Source organism: Vigna unguiculata, chromosome 11 (genome assembly GCF_004118075.2).
Source record: "Vigna unguiculata cultivar IT97K-499-35 chromosome 11, ASM411807v1, whole genome shotgun sequence".
In the NCBI taxonomy this organism is placed as follows: domain Eukaryota; kingdom Viridiplantae; phylum Streptophyta; class Magnoliopsida; order Fabales; family Fabaceae; genus Vigna; species Vigna unguiculata.
This window is the reverse complement of record NC_040289.1, coordinates 13,459,580-13,481,861: the sequence shown is the minus strand read 5'-3', so window position 1 is coordinate 13,481,861 and position 22,282 is coordinate 13,459,580. Positions and strand designations below refer to the sequence as shown.

At 31.5% G+C, this 22,282-nt stretch overlaps 2 protein-coding genes across 4 annotated transcripts; both read right to left on the bottom strand.

The window, feature by feature from the left end:
- Positions 1–6,876: 6,876 nt before the first annotated feature.
- On the bottom strand, positions 6,877–9,209 carry LOC114168154. Its single transcript, XM_028052888.1, has 2 exons — positions 8,976–9,209; positions 6,877–7,504 (listed from the first exon to the last, which is right to left on the bottom strand). The coding sequence occupies exons 1-2, from the start codon at positions 9,088–9,090 to the stop codon at positions 7,218–7,220; spliced, it is 402 nt and encodes a 133-aa protein (XP_027908689.1). The 5' UTR covers positions 9,091–9,209; the 3' UTR covers positions 6,877–7,217.
- A 9,381-nt stretch (positions 9,210–18,590) lies between these two features.
- LOC114168679 lies at positions 18,591–21,189 on the bottom strand. 3 transcript variants are annotated; one of them, XM_028053580.1, is made up of 4 exons: positions 21,084–21,189; positions 19,623–19,856; positions 19,424–19,498; positions 18,591–18,996 (listed from the first exon to the last, which is right to left on the bottom strand). In XM_028053580.1, the coding sequence occupies exons 2-3, from the start codon at positions 19,797–19,799 to the stop codon at positions 19,442–19,444; spliced, it is 234 nt and encodes a 77-aa protein (XP_027909381.1). In that variant the 5' UTR covers positions 19,800–19,856; positions 21,084–21,189; the 3' UTR covers positions 18,591–18,996; positions 19,424–19,441. The 3 variants fall into 3 exon arrangements, with proteins under 3 accessions (XP_027909381.1, XP_027909382.1, XP_027909383.1); XM_028053581.1 differs by having other exon boundaries at positions 19,623–19,896; positions 21,084–21,178; XM_028053582.1 differs by having other exon boundaries at positions 21,037–21,125.
- Between the last annotated feature and the right edge of the window lie 1,093 nt (positions 21,190–22,282).

Here is a 22,282-nt window from a genome sequence, read left to right as displayed (position 1 = left end):
GTCACTGGCCACTCCTTGTGATAAAAAAATATGACCCAAGTAATCTAATTTTTTCTGACCAAAACTACATTTTTTTGTTTGTTTGCAAAGCTTATGATCTATCAATAGCTGCAGTACCACTTGAAAATGCTCTCCATACTCCTCCTCAATCTTACTGAAGATCAAAATGTCATAAAAAAACTACAAATTTCCTCAAGAAGAACGCAATATCTTCTTTTATATATATATATATATATATATATATATATATATATATATATATATATATATATATATATATATATATATATATAACCATAGTTGAGGGTTAGAATCTGATAGAGCTATGACCACAAAAACAAATCAAAACAGCACAGCAAATGATAGTGTATGGAAACTGTATTATTGAATGTGTGAAAATGAGCAAACCGATTGTATGACAGTATAGAATATTTCCAGAGTCTATGACTCCTCCAGAGAGATCACTCTCATTACCCTATTTCATAACAAACTTCCCCGTATCCCCCTCTCTCTTTCCTCCCTTCTCAAATACTTGTCTTCTTTTGCCACGTCATTACCCTCCTAACTAATTAATATTCTCTGGGCCTGTTTTCTTCCTCCTAGAGTAAACCTTCCATATCTTGGCCCTTCCACTAACACGGCCTTCTTCACCATCTTTCTCGTGTTGTATCAGCCCCTCATCAAGTGTGCTATCATTATTCCCTCCTCCAAAAATCGCCTTGTCCTCAAGGCGAAGATGAGGAAATTGGCTTTGTAGCAACACTATATCTATCCAAGTGGTTTCTTCTGCAGATCTGCCCTTCCAACGCATCAGCCACTGCTCAATTAACTCCCCTTTTTTCATAATTTTTCGTGTTGCTAGAATCGACTCTAGTTCCTCCAAATCTCCTGGCTCCAATTCCAATTCTGCAGGCAATTCAAGTGTTGTAGAATAATCTCCAATTGCTCGTTTCAGCTGTGATACATGAAATATTGAATGCACTCTAGTTGTCTCGGGTAATTTCAACTTGTATGAAATAGCTCCCTCCTTAGCCAACACAGGAAATGGTCCATAATAACGAGTTGCCAACTTTGGATTAATGCATCATGCCACTATTTGTTGCCTATGTGGTCGCAATTTTACAAATACCCATTCTCCTACTTCAAACACCACATGTTTACGTTTCTTATCTGCATACTTCTTCATCTGTTGTTGAGCACGCTGCAAATGATATTTTAATTGTCGCTGAGCTTCATCATGATCCACTAATTTTGTTGCCACAGCCTCTACATTTGTTTCTCCTTGTGTAAAGCGAACCAACGGAGGAGGTGTCTCCCGTATACCACTTCAAAGGGTGTTTTTCCCGTAGTCACATGAAAAGTGGTGTTGTACCATAATTCAACCCATGGTATCCAATCCACCCAATATTTAGGTTGTTCCAAAACAAAACACCGCAAGTAAGTCTCTAAACACCTATTCACCACTTCTATTTGACCATCCGTCTCAGGATGATAAGATGAAATCATCTTTAGCACAATGCCTTGTATACGAAACAACTCTTGCCAAAATAAGCTCATAAACAAGGGGTCTCGATCACTTACAATTGAATTGGGTATCCCATGGAGACGCACAATTTCCTTAGCAAATATTTCAGCCACTTTTCTTGCCGTATATGGATGCTTGAGAGGTATAAAATGCTCATACTTTGACAATCGGTCTACTACCACAAACACAACATCAAATCCCTTTGATTTGGGCAACCCCGTTATAAAGTCAAGAGAAATATCCTCCCAAACACAATCAGGAATGGGTAATGGTTGTAAGAGCCCAACTGGAGATGTTGCTGCATACTTTTGCCTTTGACATATATCACATTGCTTAACAAATTCTTGCACCCTTTTTTTCATGCCAACCCAATATAGATTCCCAACAACCCGCTTATATGTCCGCAGAAAACCTGAATGTCCCCCTGTAGGAGATGCATGAAATTCTTCTAAGATGAGTGGAATCAAAGGAGACGATGCTGACAAAACTAATCGTCCCTTATGCAACAATATGCCTTGTTGCCAACTGAAACCATGCTTATGATTAACATATTGTTGAATGTTGTCCACCACTCTTTTAAGGAACGGATCAGATTGTTGCTCCCCCTGTACCTGCTGTCCCTACAACCATATAGGAAAAGAAATAATATTTCTTAATTCACCATCTTCAAACACCCGTGACAAAGCATCAACAACTTTATTATCGGGGCCCGGTTTATAAACCACTTCGAACTGATATCCCAACAATTTAGCTATTTAATTCTGTTGTTCCGCTGTAGTTATTCGTTGCTGCAACAAATACCCCAAACTACGTTGATCAGAATAAACTTTGAAACTTCTGCCCAAAAGATATGGCTTCCAATGTTGTACATCTAGCACTAAAGCCATTAATTCTTTCTCATAAGCGGATTTACTCAAATTATTTGGTGATAAAGCCTTGCTGAAGTAAGCAATAGGTCTACATTTTGCATCAATACTGCACCGATTCTCACTCCTAAAGTGTCACATTCAATCTCGAATGGTTGCGTAAAGTTTGGGAGAACTAAAACAGGAGCTTGTGTCATGACTTTCTTTAATTCTTCAAATGATGTTAAGGTCATTGAGTCCTATTTAAACCCATCCTTCTTAGTTAGTTCTGTCAAAGGCTTGGCAATCTTTCCATACCCTGCAATAAATTTTCGATAATATCCCGTCAACCCAAGAAAACCCCTCACTCCCTTCACATTGCGAGGAATAGGCCATTCTACTACACTTCGAATTTTTTCAGGGTCAACCGCCACTCCCTATTCTAAGATAACATAGCCTAAATATTCCACTTGTCTACTGCCAAACACACACTTCTTTTGATTCACCACAAAAGCTTGTTGTTGTAGCAGTTGCAACACTAGAGATAAATTCTCTAAGTGGTCTTGCCACCTCCGACTATACACTAAAATATCGTCAAAGAATACTAAGACAAACTTCCTTAGATTGAGCTTGAAAACTTGATTCATTATTGATTGAAAAGTGGCTGGGGCATTAGTTAACCCGAAGGGCATTACCAAGTACTCGTAATGGCCTTCATGAGTGCGAAAAGCTATCTTGTGCACATCTTCCTCTCTTATTCTAATTTGGTGATACCCGAACTTCAAGTCTATTTTTGAAAAGTAAGCAGCTCCATGCAACTCATCCAATAGCTCTTCCACCACAGGAATCGGGTATTTATCAGGCACTGTTACCTTGTTCAGTTCTCTATAATCCACACATATCCTCCATGAAGCATCCTTCTTCTTAACCAGAATGACTGGGCTTGAGAAAGCACTTGTGTTATGCCTAATAATTCCTTGATGTAACAATTCACTCACCTAATTTTCTATCTCTTCTTTGTGATGATACGGATATTTGTAAGGTCGCACACTCACAGGTCCGACCTCTTTATACAGTTCAATACCATGAGAAATCTTTCTAGCTGGAGGTAGTCCTTTCGGTTCCTTGAAAATTGCTTCGAAAGTCGACAACATTTGCTGCACTTCATTCAATTGTGTAATAGACAAGCCCTTGTCAATACCTAGATAATTTTTATGTGTTCTTTGGGCCATTAAACTTTGCAAAGAAGCCACCATTTCTGTTTGACATCTCCTTTCTGTTTTCTGCCCCTATAATTCCACTGGGTATCCCATCCAGTTAAAACTGATAACTCTGTTTTTCCAATCGAAAGTCACCTTACCAAATTCTTGTAACCAGGCTACTCCCAATATCATATCCAGCCCTCCTAATTCCAACACATGCGGTATTACAACAGTATGAAAATTTCCAAATTGGATTGTCACTGGCTTGCATCTACCCAAAGTGGGTATCTTATGGCCATCACCCAACTGCACTCCAATAGGCTTTTCATTCTCCATTTCCAATCCCAAAGCTGCCACTACATGAGGAAATATAAAGTTGTGGCTCGCCCCACTGTCAACCAACACCACCACAAAAACTCCATTAATAGAGGCTTCCAAGCGTAAGGTCGAAGGAATAATCTTTTCATTTCCACCTATCTCCACCCCTCCAAACATTCCCATAGCTCCGCAGTCCAATGTGGACTCTTCCTTTTGCTCCATCTCCTCACTAGCAATAATCTCTCCTTCCTCATTCACGGTTTCATCATCCCCCAACACAAGCAGCCTCAACTATCGTTCTGCACAATTGTGTAATGGATGATATTTTTCACCACATTTGAAACAGAGCCCTTGTGCCTTACGGTTCATTAACTCGGAATAAGGGAGATGTTTAGTACCCCTATTTCGTTCTGATGGAGAAGATCGATCGTTATTAGCATGTTGTATGGGTGATCCAGCAGCTCTCACCCCTCCTTGGGCCACACTTTCGTTTGAAAACCCTTTGGATTGGGCTCTAACACTTGGACCCACTCCTATACCCATCTTATTTGGGTTGTAACCCGACCCGATACCAGTTCTATCTGGGTTATTCGAAACCCATCCCTGATTTCCTCTTCCCATGCGTCCTCCGACTCCTCTGCCACTTTATTCCCTATATAACTCCATTTCTATGTTCCTCGCGATTCGCATAACTTCTAAGCGGTTGATAGGATTGAAAGTGCGAACACGTCTTCGAATCTCTGGTCGAAGACCACCGATGAAATATTCCAAATATTGTTCTTCCGACAACTGTGATACCTGGGACGAAATAAATTCAAACTCCGACAGGTATTCCTCTATGCTTCCTGTTTGATTCAAGTCCTTAAGTTCCTCATAGGGATTGTCACTTCGACCACCTCCGTATCTCCCAATCAACTCTCGTTTTAACTTCGTCCAGGTCAACCCCTCACCAGAGTCGCGGAGAAGATTAAACCAATGGATAGTGGCCCTTTCCATGCTTAACTTAGCCAATCGCACCTTCATTTCCTCCTTCAACCCCTGAACCTCGAAATAAGTCTCTGCATCCCACCGGGTCAGTTCCGTCGAATAAAGGCAATTCTACCTTCTTTATTGTCATCCTTTCCTTCGGTGACGCTTCCATTTCCGGAGACGATGAAACCCGTTCTTCACTTCTTGCAGTATGCAATCTAGCAAAATTCCTCCAGCATAGATTGACGAAACTCCACCAACGATTGGCGCATTGAAGCCTCCATTGCAGTCAAACGCTCCTCCAATGCTTCCACTCTATCTGACATCTTCGGTGGCATGGAAAAAGGGTAACTCTGCTAGCTCTCATCGCAGGTATCCGGCAGGTCGGATCAGTGATAAAGCTATGACCACAAAAACAAATCAAAACAGCACAACAAATGATAGTGTATGGAAACTGTATTATTGAATGTGTGAAAATGAGCAAACCAGTGGTATGACAGTATAGAATATTTCCAGAGTCTATGACTCCTCCAGAGAGATCACTCTCCTTACCCTATTTCATAACAAACTTTCCCGTATCCCCCTCTCTCTTTCCTCCCTTCTCAAATATTAGTCTTCTTTTGTCACGTCATTACCCTCCTAACTAATTAATATTCTCTGGGTCTGTTTTATTCCTCCTAGAGTAAACCTTCCATATCTTGGCCCTTCCACTAACACGGCCTTCTTCACCATCTTTCTCGTGTTGTATCAGCCCCTCCTCAAGTGTTCTATCAAAATCCAAGTTGACAATAGTTTGTTATCACAACAAAGTTATATATGTTTATAAAAGAAACAGGTTTATGGAGAAACATAATCCCTATTATCTTCATTCCGGAGAAAATCCAACAATGGCTTTGGTAACTCCGATATTTGATTGATCCAAAACTACAGTTTATGGAGTCATTCCATGCTTATCGCATTAGTATGAAGAACAAATATGACTTTGTTAACTGCTCAATTCAAAGACCTGCATCAAATCACGTTCTTTATACAGTTTGAAAGAGGTGCAATAACATGGTGGTTTCATGGTTGGTTCATTTTGTTTCTCCACTAATTAGATAGAGCATGATGGCTAATATACAAGAAATTTGAAAAGATTTAAAATTGCGATATTCTTTAGGAGATCTTTCGAGAATTTTGGATTTAATACAAGAAATGGGTTCAGTTAGAGAAGTTGACAAATCCATAATCGGTTACTTTACCAAGTTACTTATCATTTGGAATGAATTGAAAAGTTATAGACCGATTCTATTATGTATTTCATGTAATCCAAAATACTGTCATGTAGTGCCCTCATCACTTTCTTTGAAAAGAAGAAACAAGATGGAGTCATGCAACTTCATAAGGGATTGAGAGATGTTCTTCATTCAAGAGTAATTGAAAGGTTGCTGGAACAATTGTTTGCCCAAAAGCAAACACCACTCATAATACCCTTCGTGAGTTCTAAAACTCAGTTTTGGGAATGTCTTCACTCTTCATTCTTATTTGAAAGACACCCAGACTTTTGGTCAAGATTGGGAAAAACATTGATTCCCGTAGTATATCCAACAACTCATCAATTATGCGAATAAAAAATCTTGAGTTTTGTCTTGTATTCTTTCTCAGTTGCATTAGCTGCTACAGGGGGTGTAGTGCCACTACAAGAGTATCCTGATCTCTAAGTTTTGATAAAACCTTGTTTCTTGCAGAAATCAAATAATATGAAACGCAAAACCAATGTTCTTACAAATTCATTCCATTTAAACATCCAAAACCCTCAAGTATTGATTTCATTTCGTTCAGTTGGTTAAATATTTAATAAAATAAAAGATTCTTCAGTTGTTACCCTGATATGGCAATAGTTAGCCGAACCAATAGAATAATGTTCATAACAAATACATAGTTCAGATTTCAAAATCTCATCAATTCGTCCAGTTTTAAACACATAACCATGTCCCTCAACTTCATTGTTAATACAATGAAATAAACAAAAAGAAAGTGGGGTTTGTAAATCGTAGTTAATTCATTGAGAAACAGATGTTATAGGATACGTTACATACAGGGACTGAAAATAAACTACATGTTATATGATGATATTAATACTATGGGGAAGGACATGCTATAAGACCTAGGAGATTTGGTATACCTCAAGTGGTGACTGATAGAATACACAAGGAGTCACAGTACTCAGACTCAAACGGTGAAACCTCAAGCCAGATAGTTATTATCCCCTTCCCATCTAACATGGTGTGAGGGGAGAGAAGAAAAACAAAGCACATATTATGTTGCACTATCTTAATTATATGTAGAATCTCTGGTGTAAGTTATGTAAATTCCATTCTATAGACGAGATCGGATGAACACTCTCCTCCCCTTGCCCTGCACGAGATTGATTTCCTTCAAGCCATCATCCGATTTGTTTGGAATCTGTGACTGATCAGCACGTTTGGTTGATGTTTTGTACTGCTGCTTTATGCTATTCATGTCTTCCTTCACTTCCTCCATTTTTGTCTCAAAATGTAGGTCATTTGCAACCTTTAAGTCAGGATGTTTCTGGGTATTTACAGGGGTTGGCAAGGGTATGTTTATCAATCCTTCTGGCACCATCTTATCAACCTGCTTCCTACCTGTAATAAATACAGTAATGATATTTAAATATAAAACATGTACGTCAGTAGGGACATTTTTTCAAGCAAGGACTAAACCGAAAACAATGTAAGAAGAGATGGAACTAAATTTTTAATTTAACATAGTGTATGCTTCAATGTAGCAGTAATATCTCAAGTACAAGAAAAACTTGCAAGAATTTTTTCAACCTTCAAGTATTAAATGAAGAACAAGAAATTAAAAGGTGATGCAATTTTTAGAACTAAAAACAAATTAAAAAGGATCATTATACATTCGAAAGCTCACTGAGTGCAGAAAATTCACCCTAACTCTTAGTAAAGTCATAAGGAGTGAAGTTTTCATGGTTTTAAACAAGTATATCCCTAAGCTGATGGTTAAAAATTGATTCTCAGTGTACAAATCATCGATGTGACTTTTGCCTCTTCCAAAACAGTATTTTCATACACATGACAGACAGAAAACCAAACTCTTCACCACATAGCACTCAGTTATCTCTAAAACCAAAGGAGGGGGTGTGAAAAATCACAAATGGTTTGAATTAAACTCCCCGGAGATAACAGCTGAGTATCAAGGATATGATTCTTACAAGATGTGAAGTACCCTTTAGAGGATATAATACTCTTATATCTATTAATGTCAATGGTTAAATTGTGATAAAATTAAGTACGCAAAAAAACAATAAAAAACTCCACAGTTAGATTTAATATCAACCACTACTTTATCCTTTTCCACTCTCCGCTTAAGAAAAACCAAATCCAGTTAATAAAATCACAAGTCAATGGCTATCTTATGACATAGAATCAAGAATATGGATGACAAGTAATACCAGAATAACTGACAAATGCATAATCAAACATAGGACAAGATACTCCCAACCCTGAAGTTGCTCCACAGAAATGTTCAATTACTCACTTTTCACATGTACATTCACTTCAATTCTGAAAACAGATGAAATGAGTGTTATTTAACATTCTTTCTTTAACTAAAAATAATATCAATACCAATACCTTATTTCCACTCTAATCCAAAACTTTTAGATGCAGTTTTTGAAAACACTAATACAACATGAAATAAGCATAGAAGTAAAAGCAAGAGCATATAAACCTAAAATAAAAGTATAAATCGAAATAAATTTCCCAACATTAGTAATTCATGGTTGAGCACTCACTTGATCAAAAACTCAAAATAGTTACAGAAATAATTTAATTCCTGTACACAAACTAATTCAACTGTGATTAAATATTTCCTTCCTTTAGCAGTTGAGTGTGAAGATGATTTGATTAAAAACGCGATAATTAGTTAATTAATTTATATCCCTAAAATTTATCCCAAATCAAACACTATCTGTTGGATTCCAATTGAAAAGAAGTGAAACAACCCGTTTCGGTGATTCTACATGAAGAGTTAGACAAACAGTTAGTGATGAGAGTGAAATAAAAAGAAAAGTTTGAAATTGGCAGAAGAAATGACCTGGGATGATTTTGCGAGAGCCATCGATGGCAGAACCCACGGCGAACTTCACGAGATCCACCAGTATTTGGCTAAGCGTATGGCGGCGGGCCATTTCAGTGACGGCAGCGGCCATGTTCACCGGTGGTAGTTTTCGATTCCGATGATAATCTTCTTTGGGATTAAGGAAGGTGTATGTGGTTGTGTTGTAATGGAGGAGCTTTCAATATTATTTAACTAAGATATTATTTATAATTCAGATATGATTTATAACATCAGATATTTGTAGGCAAAAAGTCAAATCAAACTTATATTGCCTTGCTCTCAACTACATGAAATTGAAAATAATTTATGCTAATTAAGAAATTTAATTATTATTATTATTATCTAGTTATATATTAATATTATTTAGAATGCAATTATTTTGGTGCTCATTTAATCACAAATTAAGGTTAGTATAATTGTCTTTAAAAATATGAGGTGGTGTTATAAAATTACAAAAAGTATCTTGAAGTATTTTGATTTAAGAGAAAGTGATAAATAATATTTTATTTTTATTATCATGTGAAAGGGAATATATATATATATATATATATATATATATATATATATATATATATATATATATTAAACATACGTACATTAGAAAATATTTTATATTTGAGAATTTGAATAATTATTATTTATTATTTTTTGTTAAATTATGTTTTTTGTCTTTATTTTCGTAGTAAAATATCAATTTGATTTTTCTATTTTTATTTATCTCAATTTAGTCCTTATTTTTTAAAAATTTGATGCAATCCAATCTTTTTCATTAGTGGTGTAGTAACAATGTTAAAGATGGATTACGTGTCAGTTCCTAAATATTTTTATTTAAAAAATAATAATTTTTTTTAAATTCTTTTATTTAAAAAAAAATTAAAAAATTTGTCATATGTCAAACTGTCATCGTACCACGTGACAGTGATAGTGTGATGTAGTAGTGATAATGTCACGTGTTATTGTTATGTCATGTGTCATTTTCTCATTCTCAATTTAGTTCCAATTTTTATAAAAATTGGTAACTTTATCCCTTTCCAAATTTTCAAATTGAAACAAAATTTAACTTTTATATCAAAATTGATATTTCTAGTAAATATTTTTAACAAGATTAAGTTTATTTAAAATTACATTTTACATTGAACTTTATTTAAAATTGTTTAAAGGTTTTAATGGAAAGTAATGCTAATAGAAAAAATATTTAAGAAATTATATTGGTATTTTATTACATCGTACTTTAATATAATTTTTTATTTGAATTTATATTTCCAATAATTGTATATTTTTAAAATATGTAAAGTTCAATAATTTCTATACAAATGTTTGAGTTGGTATAAAAACAGTGGCGGATCTTCAACCAATATTTTGTGGTATCAAAATTTTGGTTGAATTACTCTTTTGGTTCATTTTTTGTCCAAAAATGTCAAGTTAGTCATCTAAATTTTTTTATTCTCAATTTAGTCCTAATTTTTTAAAATTGATGCAATTTGGTTCTTTTTGTTAAATCTCTCGAAGCTTTGCAAAGATTTTTCATCACAATTGATACTAGGATTATGTTAATTACACCAATAAAGCAAATCATCCTTATTCACAACTTCAATTTTGATTAAAAAAACTTGATCTGGTAAAAAATTAACGAAAAATGACCAAGTTGCATAATTTTTAAAAAAATCGGAATCAAATTGAGATTAAAAAAATTGGAAAACTAACTTAATATTTTTGAAGGAAAATTGGAACCAAAAGAGTAATATCCAAATGTTTTTATATACACTAATAAAACCATTGTATTTATTTTTTTAATGATAATCAAAAAAATATAATTATTGTTATTATTAGAATTATAAAATTAAATATAAATATTTTTATAATTTTACTATAATTAATTTTCATTTATAATGATTATATTAAAAAATAGTTAAATAAAAATATCATTAAATTAAACAACTAATCACTTAAAAGATAATACTATTAAAATAATAATTTTAATTTTAAAAATATTTAAACGATAAGATTGAAAATGTGAAAAAGAAAATTCTTTTATATATAGATATAGATATATGAAAAAATTTTAGAAAATAAAATCTATAAAATATATTAAAAATATTAAATTTTTAAAAAATATATTTAAAATTATATATTAAAATATATAGATTTAAAAAACGTTTGGGGTCATGACCGTCCTTTGTCAATTGCAAGGTCCGCCACTAGGTAAAAATAACAATTATATAAATTTAAATATAAAAGTTTAAAATAATTTTCACAAGTTCATATAACAATTGAAAACAAATAAATTTAAAATTTGAAAACAATTGTAAATGAAGTTGAATGTGAAACACAAATTTAAATAAACTTAGTTTTGTTAAAAATATATAATAAAAATATCAATTTGAATAAAAATATCAAATTTAATAAAATATTTGTATTTCATTAATATAAAAGTTAATTTTTGTTTCAATTTGGGAAGGGACGAAATTGCAAATCTTCTACAAAAGTTGGAACTAAATTTGAAACAAAATAAAAATAGAGGGACCAAATTGAGAATGAGAAAATGACATATGGCATAATAGTAAAACGTGTAACACCCCATTTAATTAATAAACATAATTAAAGGAAGTGTCACACTAAAATAATATAGCAGTGCAGTCCTAGAGTTTAAACTTAACTCATTATAATTATCCACGGCACACCACGATGCCAAAAAGGAAACAGATATAAAGTTTAATAGAAACAGATAGGAATTTTTAAAGACAGACTAGTACATGGGCGGTAGCCCTAAAGAAAAGCCCAATAAAACATGTAGTCCAGCCTAAGTAGACTATGCAGCGAAATCATCTCTTTCCGGTTGACCACGAGTACCTCTCACATCTGCTCCCATCAATAAATTGATGATCATCGCAAAGGTATAGGAAAAACATACAAAGCAATCAAACAAGCAAAGGGTAAGCTAGAGCCAAAAATGGTTTTATCATGCAATCAAATATACTTTCATAGTCCAATATACAAACATCATCCAAGCATGTTATGACCTTCCAATCAATACATTAAGACTCGACTCGACTCATCCGGATACATATAATCTAGTCGGATTCAGCGAATGCTTGCACTTTTGGTGGATATCTCTGCTCACCCCCGAGCTATGTGTCACAAGTTGTTACTATTTTTCCAATCCCCCCACACAAGGTTAGCCCCTTAATGAGTTTCAGACCTCCTGCTACTCTCACCACAAGAGTTAGTCCACTCTAAGTGAGACTAACTGACTCCTTAGAGTGTTAGGATGCAACCTTACCTTGAATCCTTACCAGACTATATAGATGGGGCACCACCATGGACACCCACTAACAAGGGCCATGGATTTACGTCCCGACCACTGAAACACAACCCTGAAATCTCACCTAGAGATTTCAAGGAATTACGCACTAACCACAGACCAAACATATTCAAACAACCAAGTAATATTTATCATGCATGTATATATATTATGTCAACCTTTATAATCAACCTCTTTCATGTTCCAGGTCAAACCCATACCAACTCATCATACTCCATCCATGAATATAGAATTTCAACTCATCTCATTACCATGCCACTTTCATAACCAACCATTCCATGTTCATTACATGTCGAGGATTATTTAAGTTCATCATTCACAACTCATACACCCTCCCACTCATGCATATTCATTCCTCTCATGCCATTATATAATAATCCAATCAAATACAAGCCAAACATCCACGAACAGGGAAACACCAAACCAGAACGCACTCTCGCCCAACTCTTCGCTCAGGTTGAAGGGTCTCGCTCAAGCGAGAGGGTCTCTCGCTCAGGCGAGCTCCCTTCGCCTAGGCGAGAGCTCGACACACAAAAACAGTGGCCTCTGCGCATTCTCGCTTAGGCGAGAATCCCCTCGCTTAGGCGAGAATCCCCTCGCCTGAGTGAGACGCTCGCTCGCTCAAAGCTGAGTTGGTCGCCTGAGCGACCCCTCACGTGAAAAGGTCTGGGCGAGTCTCTACTCATCTCATTTAGGCGAGGCAGGCTCGCTTGGGCGAGATTATCAGACCTCGCCACTGTTTCCCTACAACAGCCACACATACCAATCCAAACCAACATGCTAGAACGTTTCAAGCATTCACAATATCACACCAGCCATAGACTCTTAAAACAACAGCAGAACAACAAGAAAAACGAAATACATGAGTAAGTCATAAATTCCCTTACTTGGAAAGGGGCTAATATCAGACTCCGACCCTAAGCCAAGGAACTCCGTAGATCCAGGAGCAGATTCACTAACTGGAACAGTGAAACCGAAGGATAACAAGGTTACTATCGCGAACCCTAACAGAAATCACGAAAACCAACTTAGAAGGGAAGGAGTAAGGTTCAAGGACCAACTTACGTGAGACGGAGTGAACTTGAGCTAGCACGAACGAGCGAAAACCAAACCCTAGCAGAGCTCTGTTTTATGGGGACAGGGAAGAACAAACGACTATTTTCTGAAAATGAGATGAGAAGAGTGTGTTAGGACAGACTTAGGGTCTGTTTGCCCTTTGGGCCAGTCCTAGGCCCAACCGATTTTGGGGTGGCCCCTTTAAAATAAGGGCAGCAACGTAAGTGGGCCTTACAAAACATGACACCGTCATTGCCACATCACACTTCATTGCCATGTGGCACAACGTTAGCTTGACACTTGACAAATATTTAATTTTTAAAAAAAAATTAAAAAATAAATAAAAAATTCAAAAAATTCAGGAATTGACATGTGACATTCCTTTAACGTTGTTACTGTACCTCTAACGGAAATCACTTGATTGTATCAAATCTCCCAAAATAGAGATCAAATTGAGATAAAAAAAATAGAAAGACCAAATCGATATTTTGTTACGAAAATAGAGACCAAAGACATAATTTAACTTATTTTAATTCATAACGAATTGATTGCAATATTGTGATAATATACGAAAGTTTTGTTTTTCTCAACAATTATAGATAAAGATGGAAATGTCTGAGATAAAGGGAGAGGATGTAATGCAAAATAGAAGAATAAGAGTGATCAATGAAAGTGTCAAGAGAAGCAATCTGAGCATGTAGGCACTATGTTGTCGTAATGGCCGGGATAGATAATAGCCATTAAATTGTTGGGATTATCCTAACGTTGCAGCAGCTTCTATTGTTATTATTTGAATTTTACACTTTCATGAATATTGTGTTGTCACCAATGATAATCATATTTTCTAATTTTCCACCCTTTTCTTAATTTTTTTATTTTAATTTAGTCTTGCGAGTAAGAGGAATTTTTGTTTTTGAATAAGTATCACAAGAATACATTGCAAAGTCTAAAAATCGATACTTGATCAAAACGAATAAGGTATGGGTTAACTCTTGGATAATATAAAAGTTATAAGATGATTCAAAACTATTATTGACTATACCAGTCAGGGTCTGATTTCAACCTTTGGAAGTTGAAACATGGCCATGGAATTTGACAAAAAGATTGCATAGATGAGATCATTAAAGAAGACCAACTTTTTCGAGGTCTCAAGAGATTATTCAAAAAAACACCTCTAAAAAATTCAATTTATAAAATTAGTTTGTTACAATGTAAAATAATAGATAAATAAGTTTCAGTTTCGTAACGATTTAAAAATATTTAATTCAATTTGCTATTTACATAATATAAATAATATTGATATCTATTTTTCAATAAACGGTGTATGTTTTTGAATATATTATAAAATGGAAATATAAATTCTATGAAATTAAAAAGTAAAATTTAAATTTAATTTATGAATTAATATATTTTACTTATAATATAGAAATATCAAATTTATATTCTTACTCTAAAATAATAACATTTAAATTTATTTCATCATGAATGTTTTTATGGCTTAACTTTTATGTCAAAAAGTCAAAAATACTTTTCTTTTAGAAGAATTTTGGATATAAAAAGAATGATAATGAAAATATTTATATTCTCGATATAAAATAACAAAATACTTTGTTTTACGTATTGGTTTCTTTATTAGGGTATCCATCCAAATTATTTTATTGTTCTAGCTTTTGACCAGAATATTTATTTAAAATTGTTTAAAATGAAATTCAAGAACAAATTACAACACACATTATAAAATTTATTTGTTTTTATGTATTCAAATAAATTTTTAATTTTTTTAAAAAATTAAAAAATATTAAAAATCAATTTTTTAAGAAAATAAAAAAAAATTAAAGAAGTGACACCTCTTTGACGTTATTAATATACCACTAATGAAAATGACTTGACTGCATCAAAATTTTTTTAAATATGAACCAAATTGAGATAAATAAAAATAGAGAGTCTAAATCGAAATTTATTTAAAAAATGGAGACTAAAAACATAATTTAACTTATTGTTTTCTACAAACAAAATAAAAGCTAATTTAAAAGATATATGAAACACACTCTTTCAATATTTAAAATTAGAATTAAATATATTTTTATCTCTTAGTAAAAATTAGAATTAATTTTTTTTTAATTTGGATTAAAAATTTAATCGTTCAATTTAGAAATATGTTAATTTAATTTTTTTAACCAAATTAGTGTTTTAAAATAGGTTGGGTGACCCAATTCAAAATGCCTCAATTTTATTAAATTCAAAAAAGGGACTAATTTTAATTTTGGTTGAAAATTAATGAACCAAAAATATATTTAACTCTTAAAATTTATTCCTAGCAATATTACTAATTTATATAAAAAGGATATTTATTTTGTAGTTTTTTATTTTGTCATAAAAATTAGTCTTTGTTCTAACCACTATTTTTTCTTCGAATGTCAGTATCATTACAATTTTGATATAGTCACGGTACTTATAGAGATGACAAATAAACCCGTCTCCGTGGGTATTGTCCGAACCCGTCCCCGTTTTGACGGAGAATCCCCGCATTGACTGGGTATGGGTATGGGTATGGGAAATCCCCGACTTTTTCAACTGGGTATGGGATGTACATATCCCCGCCATAATACCCGTCCCCATTTAAATTATTAAAATATTCACAATTAATTAACTAACCATATATATATATATATATATATATATATATATATGTATGTATATATATTATTTATTTATTTCTTCTAATTATTTGGTTTGTCATGAAACTCATTCGCATCCCAATTATATTTTTCATCTTATCATAACTTTTATGTAATTATGTTAAAAGATGTATGTCAATTAAATTTTTTTTATGTCTCATATTTGAATATTTCTATTTTTTTAATATTTTTATTTATTGTATATTTTTCTTTCACATGATAATGTTTAATACTCTCAATGTAAGTATTTAATATTTCTATTATATTTAATATTTATGTATCATATTTGAATATTTCTATTATTTTTTAATATTTCTATTTATTGTATATTTTCCTTTCACATAAAAATGTTTAATACTCTCAATGTAAGTATTTAATAGTACAAACATTTCGTTTACTAGGTAATATAAAAAAAATCATTTACTTATTATAATTAGTTTTTGTTTCATTTGAAGAACTTTTTTGTTTCATTAAAACAATTTTTGTTATTTCTCAACCATTGAGTATATATGTTGATATTTAAAAAGTTTTCTTAAATCTCTAACATATTTTTCAACTTATCATACCCTTAATTTTACATTTGTTTTCCTTTGTGTAATTTCTTTCAATAGTCTCTCAAATTGTTTATAAACATTGGTTAAATTTTTAATATTTTTATTTATTGTTTATTTTCATTATGTAGAATACTATTTCGATATATTTTATCTAATTATTTTTTATTTTCTAACTCATTATCAATTATACTGTAATTTTTTCACTATAATTGTATAAATAACTTTTATTTACTACAATATAAAAAATCTAATGTAATTGTCATGAATATTTTTTTATCACCATCCAACATAATTGAAGTTCAAAAGATACAAGATCTATGTTAAAATTTTATTATTATGATTATTATTTATTCTTTGTATCATTTTGATCAAGTAATGTATTATAACTTTTATTAGTGTATAAAAAAGAGATTCATTAGAATTTAAAAGATTGAAGTAAAAAAAAATTTAAAATCTATTTTAATTTGAATACTTGTTTTCCTTTAATATTTTAAAAAGAATATTTTTAAATTTTATCAACTAGGTTTCATTAATATTTGCAAATTTAATAAATGTGTTGGTTCTCATGAAATTTTATTTGGTATTATAATTTAAAATATAAACAATTATAATTTATTTTAAACTTTTATTATGATTATTATTTGTTCTTTGTATCATTTTGATCAAATGATGTATTATAACTTTTATTAGTGTATAAAAAAGAGATTCATTAGAATTTAAAAGATTGAAGTAAACAAAAATTTAAAATATATTTTAATTTGAATATTTGTTTTCCTTTTATATTTTTTAAAAAATATTTTTAAATTTTATCAACTAGGTTTCATTAATATTTGTAAATTTAATAAATGTGTTCGTTCTCATGAAATTTTGTTTGCCATTATAATCTAAAATGTAACAATTATAATTTATTTTAAACTTTTATTATGATTATTATTTGATCTTTGTATCATTTTGATCAAATAATGTATTATAACATTTATTAGTGTATAAAAAAGAGATTTATTAGAATTTAAAAGATTGAAGTAAACAAACATTTAAAATATATTTTAATTTGAATATTTTTTTATTTTTTTCAAAAAAAAATATTTTTTATATTTTATCAACTATGTTTCATTAATATTTGAAAATTTAATAATTATTTTGGTTTTCATGAAATTTTATTTGGTATTATAATCTAAAATGTAAACAATTATAATTTATTTTAAAGTATTTGATATCGAAGAAATAACCATCCTTTTAATATTGAATATTTAGTACTATTATGTTTCCTTTACCATAATTTTTCATTATTTTATAAAATTAATTAAAATTAATATTGAAATAGTAAGAAAATGGGTATGGATATGAGATTATACTCGTTATCCGGTGGAGATGGGATAAAAGTTTGATATCCGTTGAATTTGGATATGGGGATGAATCTTTTTTACGAGAATAGATATGAGATAGCGAAACGCATCCCGTTGCCATCCCTAGGTACCTACAACAATTAGTGGAAATAAAATAATATATAGAATAAATTTGGCATTATTTTCTACAAGTTTTAATCACTTTCTTCTTACTTTTCCTTATTACAGGTTCTTTTTACTTAAACCTCACCAAAACAAAAAAGGCATTAGAGGCAGGTCCTTCTAATTTTTAAATCAATCATTGAAATAGTTTATGCCATGATAGTAAGTATACTCTGATTCACGATATGAATCGTGCAATTCAAGTACCATGGTTTATGCTGTTTCAAATAAGAGCTCACAAACAAATGAAAATTCAATCAAAATGATAATTTTATTTGCAATTAACATTATAAAGGAGTTTATTACTTTCAAAAGTAAAGAAAATATTTTATAAAAGAAAATGAGCTTGTCATTATTTAATCACCAGTAGCCATGTAAAAAAACTAAAACAAATTTGACGCGTTTGTCTTCATTAAACAACAAAAAAAAAAAAAAAATAATACCAACATCACCCCACAATTTTGTTCTAACAATTCAACAAACTCAAACAACATTGACAATATACTTTGCACTTAGGTTCAGCATTTTCTTTTTCAGGTCATTTCAAGAGCCATTACAGAATTTATCAACAACGGACTTAGACGAACCATATGACCAGATTATGAAAGAAAGATCATAATCCATAGCATGAATTACATAATTTATCAACAACGGACTTAGATGATCCATGCCCAGATTTTGAAAGAAAGATCATCATTCATGGCATGAATGAACCACTAAAAACAGGGGATGGAGGCTGTTTTTACATGCAACATGATGTATATTATTATTATATCAAACACAATAGCTAAAGAAGAGTAAGATTGTTGCTTAAAGACAGCCACAAGCCTTGTTCTTTACCCTTTGACCTTCAAGGTGCAGATCCACAATTATGAGGGGCTGAATGAGAAATGAAAGACACCAGGATCAGTTGGTTTTAAAAACATAAAAAGCACCCAAATTACATTAATGTAATTTAAAAACAAAAAACACACACAAAAAAAAACTGCAAATATATAAATATATAAAGCCAAAGAGCTATGTTATGTTGACAACCATATATTTTAATATCACTATTCTACAACTATTCTTATTTAATAATTTAATTTATATTTTAATTAAATATCATAATTTAATATTTTATTACTACAAATAGTGGTAAAATGGTTGTGTAAGTAATAGATAATTGTCAAAATATCTTCTTTGCTAAGCGAAAAGAACATGCATTTAAATTTCATATGCACTGTTAGTAAATAAAAACTATGCACAAGCACAAAGAACTTTGCAAAATAGTTATAAGTCTACTATAGATTACCCCGGAACTTACCGTCATCAATGATAACTCTTACAGAGAAAGGCCCGCAAAAAGCAACTCCAACTCCTGCTCCTGTGATACGGTTCTCTAAAATAACAGCATAAAGAGTAATAGGATTAGTCACTTGTTATGACCAAAATTCAAATACATGCTTATGAAACTAAAAGTAAGACAAAAACCTAAGGCTGATGACAAACAAAGAATGGTTTACCTGAACTGACATGAGTTGCAGAATTTTATTAAGAACCTTAAGACGATGCATGCCATATGTACTATTAGCAGGAAGTTGGTTCATTCTCTTGATTTCTTCATGGACAGCAGCCTGTTTTTTCTCACACCACATTTGTTGTTGTGGTTTAGGCTGATCAATAGGTCCACTCTCCATCATTTGATCAAGGGTATTGCTACCCTTCAAATGATCAAAGGAATCCACTTTTTAACTCAGCTGAGCAAACATCAACAAGAGAAATGCTCAGACAGCACAACTACACCAAAAAATCAAAGAGTAGAAAGATTCCAAAATGGACATAGATAACCTCATCAATAACAACGTATCATAAAAACATGATAAACTCCACACCGGTGAAAAATCTAATACTCCAACCAGTCACTGAGGTTACACACATTAACCATATATGTTTTCCTAAATGCTTCAGTTTCATTGCAACCTCGTGATGCCAATTATCCTCAAAAACTAAAAGCTTGAGATAAGCCTCTAGTCTTTAGCAAATTACTATCAACAAGGTAAGAAACAACTTGAGTATTTATAGTATTCATATATAACCAACGAACATTTCTAGACTATTGACCTACAAAGCTTGAAAACAACTTCACGCATTAAAAGACACATGGAGGTACCACATTTTAAAATATCAAAATATATACCACAACCATTATATAATACATGAGTAAAAATAAATCCAGAGATGATCAATGTTTTAAACATGAGTATGAGAAATTGTGAACATATGGAATCACTGTAGCAATCCCATTTAAAATGGTTTTGACGTTTAAAAGCAGAATTAAATGAAAAATGTAAAGTAGAGCTGACACTATTCAGTTATGGTGAAGTGTTTAACTTAAACATGCATCCACAGTTGTTGTTTTGAAGTGTCTCCCTTTGCATTGATCATCACAGGTATTAAGAAAATTTATTTGATATAAAACAGCGTCCTTCTTTTAGTCATTTTAAATGAAATCACCACCATAAGGAATCATAAAACCCACAAAATATCAAAAGATAGAGAGTGGAAGTTTCCAACATCGTCAAATGGACAACAGAGAGGTAAGCAAATTTTCAAGTAGATTTCAACAGTTGCGTAAAAGATTATTACAGTACAAACTTGTCCAATGGAGTATAGAGTATGCACGAATAAATAAAATCAAATTCTATACAATATATTATATTATAGTTCAATCAGTGCAGAAGGTTTCAATTTTTTTTCTAAATGGACAATACACAATGAATCGCCTAAATACACACTAAGTTAATCAAAAGTAATCCTCAATTTATTTATTTCCTTTCTCAGAGTTGGGAGAATGGCCCCTGAATTTTCTTTTTCTCTTCTACTTTCTACTTTCAAAGTATTAAGAATTAGAACGGAAAGAACGAAGACAAAAATTACAGTGAAGAGGAATTGGAACCCTAGCATGAAAGTGACGAAGAACTTACGCGGAGAAAGACAGAAGAACTACGGTCCCTTCAAACCGCACCGTTTTGGAGCAAGATGTGTTGTTTTTCAAAGAGGCTGCCACAGCAAAATAAACTATAAAATTGGTTTGCCTGAGAGGTATTAAAAGGTTAAAAATACATAAAAATCAGATATAATTAAATAAATTTTAAAATTAATTATAGTTTTAGTTGTTTAAGTTTGAATCAATAATTATAAGAGAAAAATATGTGGCAACTGTGCCTTTCATATTATCGTCTAACCATAAATTATTCTATTACATACCTTTATAATTTAAACATGGTTTATAATTTGTTGATTACTCGTAATTAGTTGACAATGTAAAGAAAAATACACTATATTCATTGAGAATTAAACTCTAATTATAATTATTTTTTTATTTTTTAAATATATTTTTCTTAGTTTAAACTAGTTAAAGTTCATAAAACAATAATAGCGTGAGGATAACGAACTCGGTGATATTTCGCAGTTGGCAGATCTCGGTAACCTTGATTTTCAAAAAAAGTATATTTGCAATAGAGTTTATAAATTTAATTTATATTAATTCAATTTTGTAAATTTAATTTGCAGTGAAAGAAAAGTTTTCAAAAAGTAAAGAGTAAAATATTTCATTTTCAAAATTATTGTACTAAAATAGGTTTTAGTGCAAGAAATCTATTTTAGTACAAAGTTCATAATATATATATATATATATATATATATATATATAATGTTTATCCTTTATGAAGCTTTTGTCTTGGATTAATTTATCTCAGTAGGAGCATAAATAAAATATAATTAATAAATAATTTCACCAGAAAACAAATTTAAATAATGTCAAAAGAATTAGACTTTGAATTGGGATATTAACTACTTCTATCTTACTTTTATTCTAGATGATTACTTAACTAAATTTTAGAAAAAGAAAAAAAAAAGCTTTCAACATCTTTTGTTTGGTATGATTAAATAATTTAGTTAGAGTGGTGGATGATTAAGCAATTGATTTCCCTATCACAAAGGGTAAACAATCAAGAAAGTCAAATGATTAAGATGAATTAACCAACAAAAGTGAATATAATAATATTGTTATCTTTTATAAGGACATTATCCATATGAAAACAAAGGGTTCAAAATGGGTAAAGTAGGTCCAACTATCTGTGGAAGTCACATGGCTCCTATGACTTTGGTACACCCACTGTCA

Bases quoted from the DNA above. Each gene is read 5' to 3' on its own strand.
- LOC114168154 (XM_028052888.1), bottom strand. From the start codon at position 9,090: ATGGCCGCTGCCGTCACTGAAATGGCCCGCCGCCATACGCTTAGCCAA. The intron at 7,505-8,975 runs GTCATTTCTTCT...TATTTATTACAG, and splicing joins CTCTCGCAAAATCATCCCAG to GTAGGAAGCAGGTTGATAAG.
- LOC114168679 (XM_028053580.1), bottom strand. From the start codon at position 19,799: ATGATGGAGAGTGGACCTATTGATCAGCCTAAACCACAACAACAAATG. The intron at 19,499-19,622 runs GTAAACCATTCT...CTGTTATTTTAG, and splicing joins TGCAACTCATGTCAGTTCAG to AGAACCGTATCACAGGAGCA.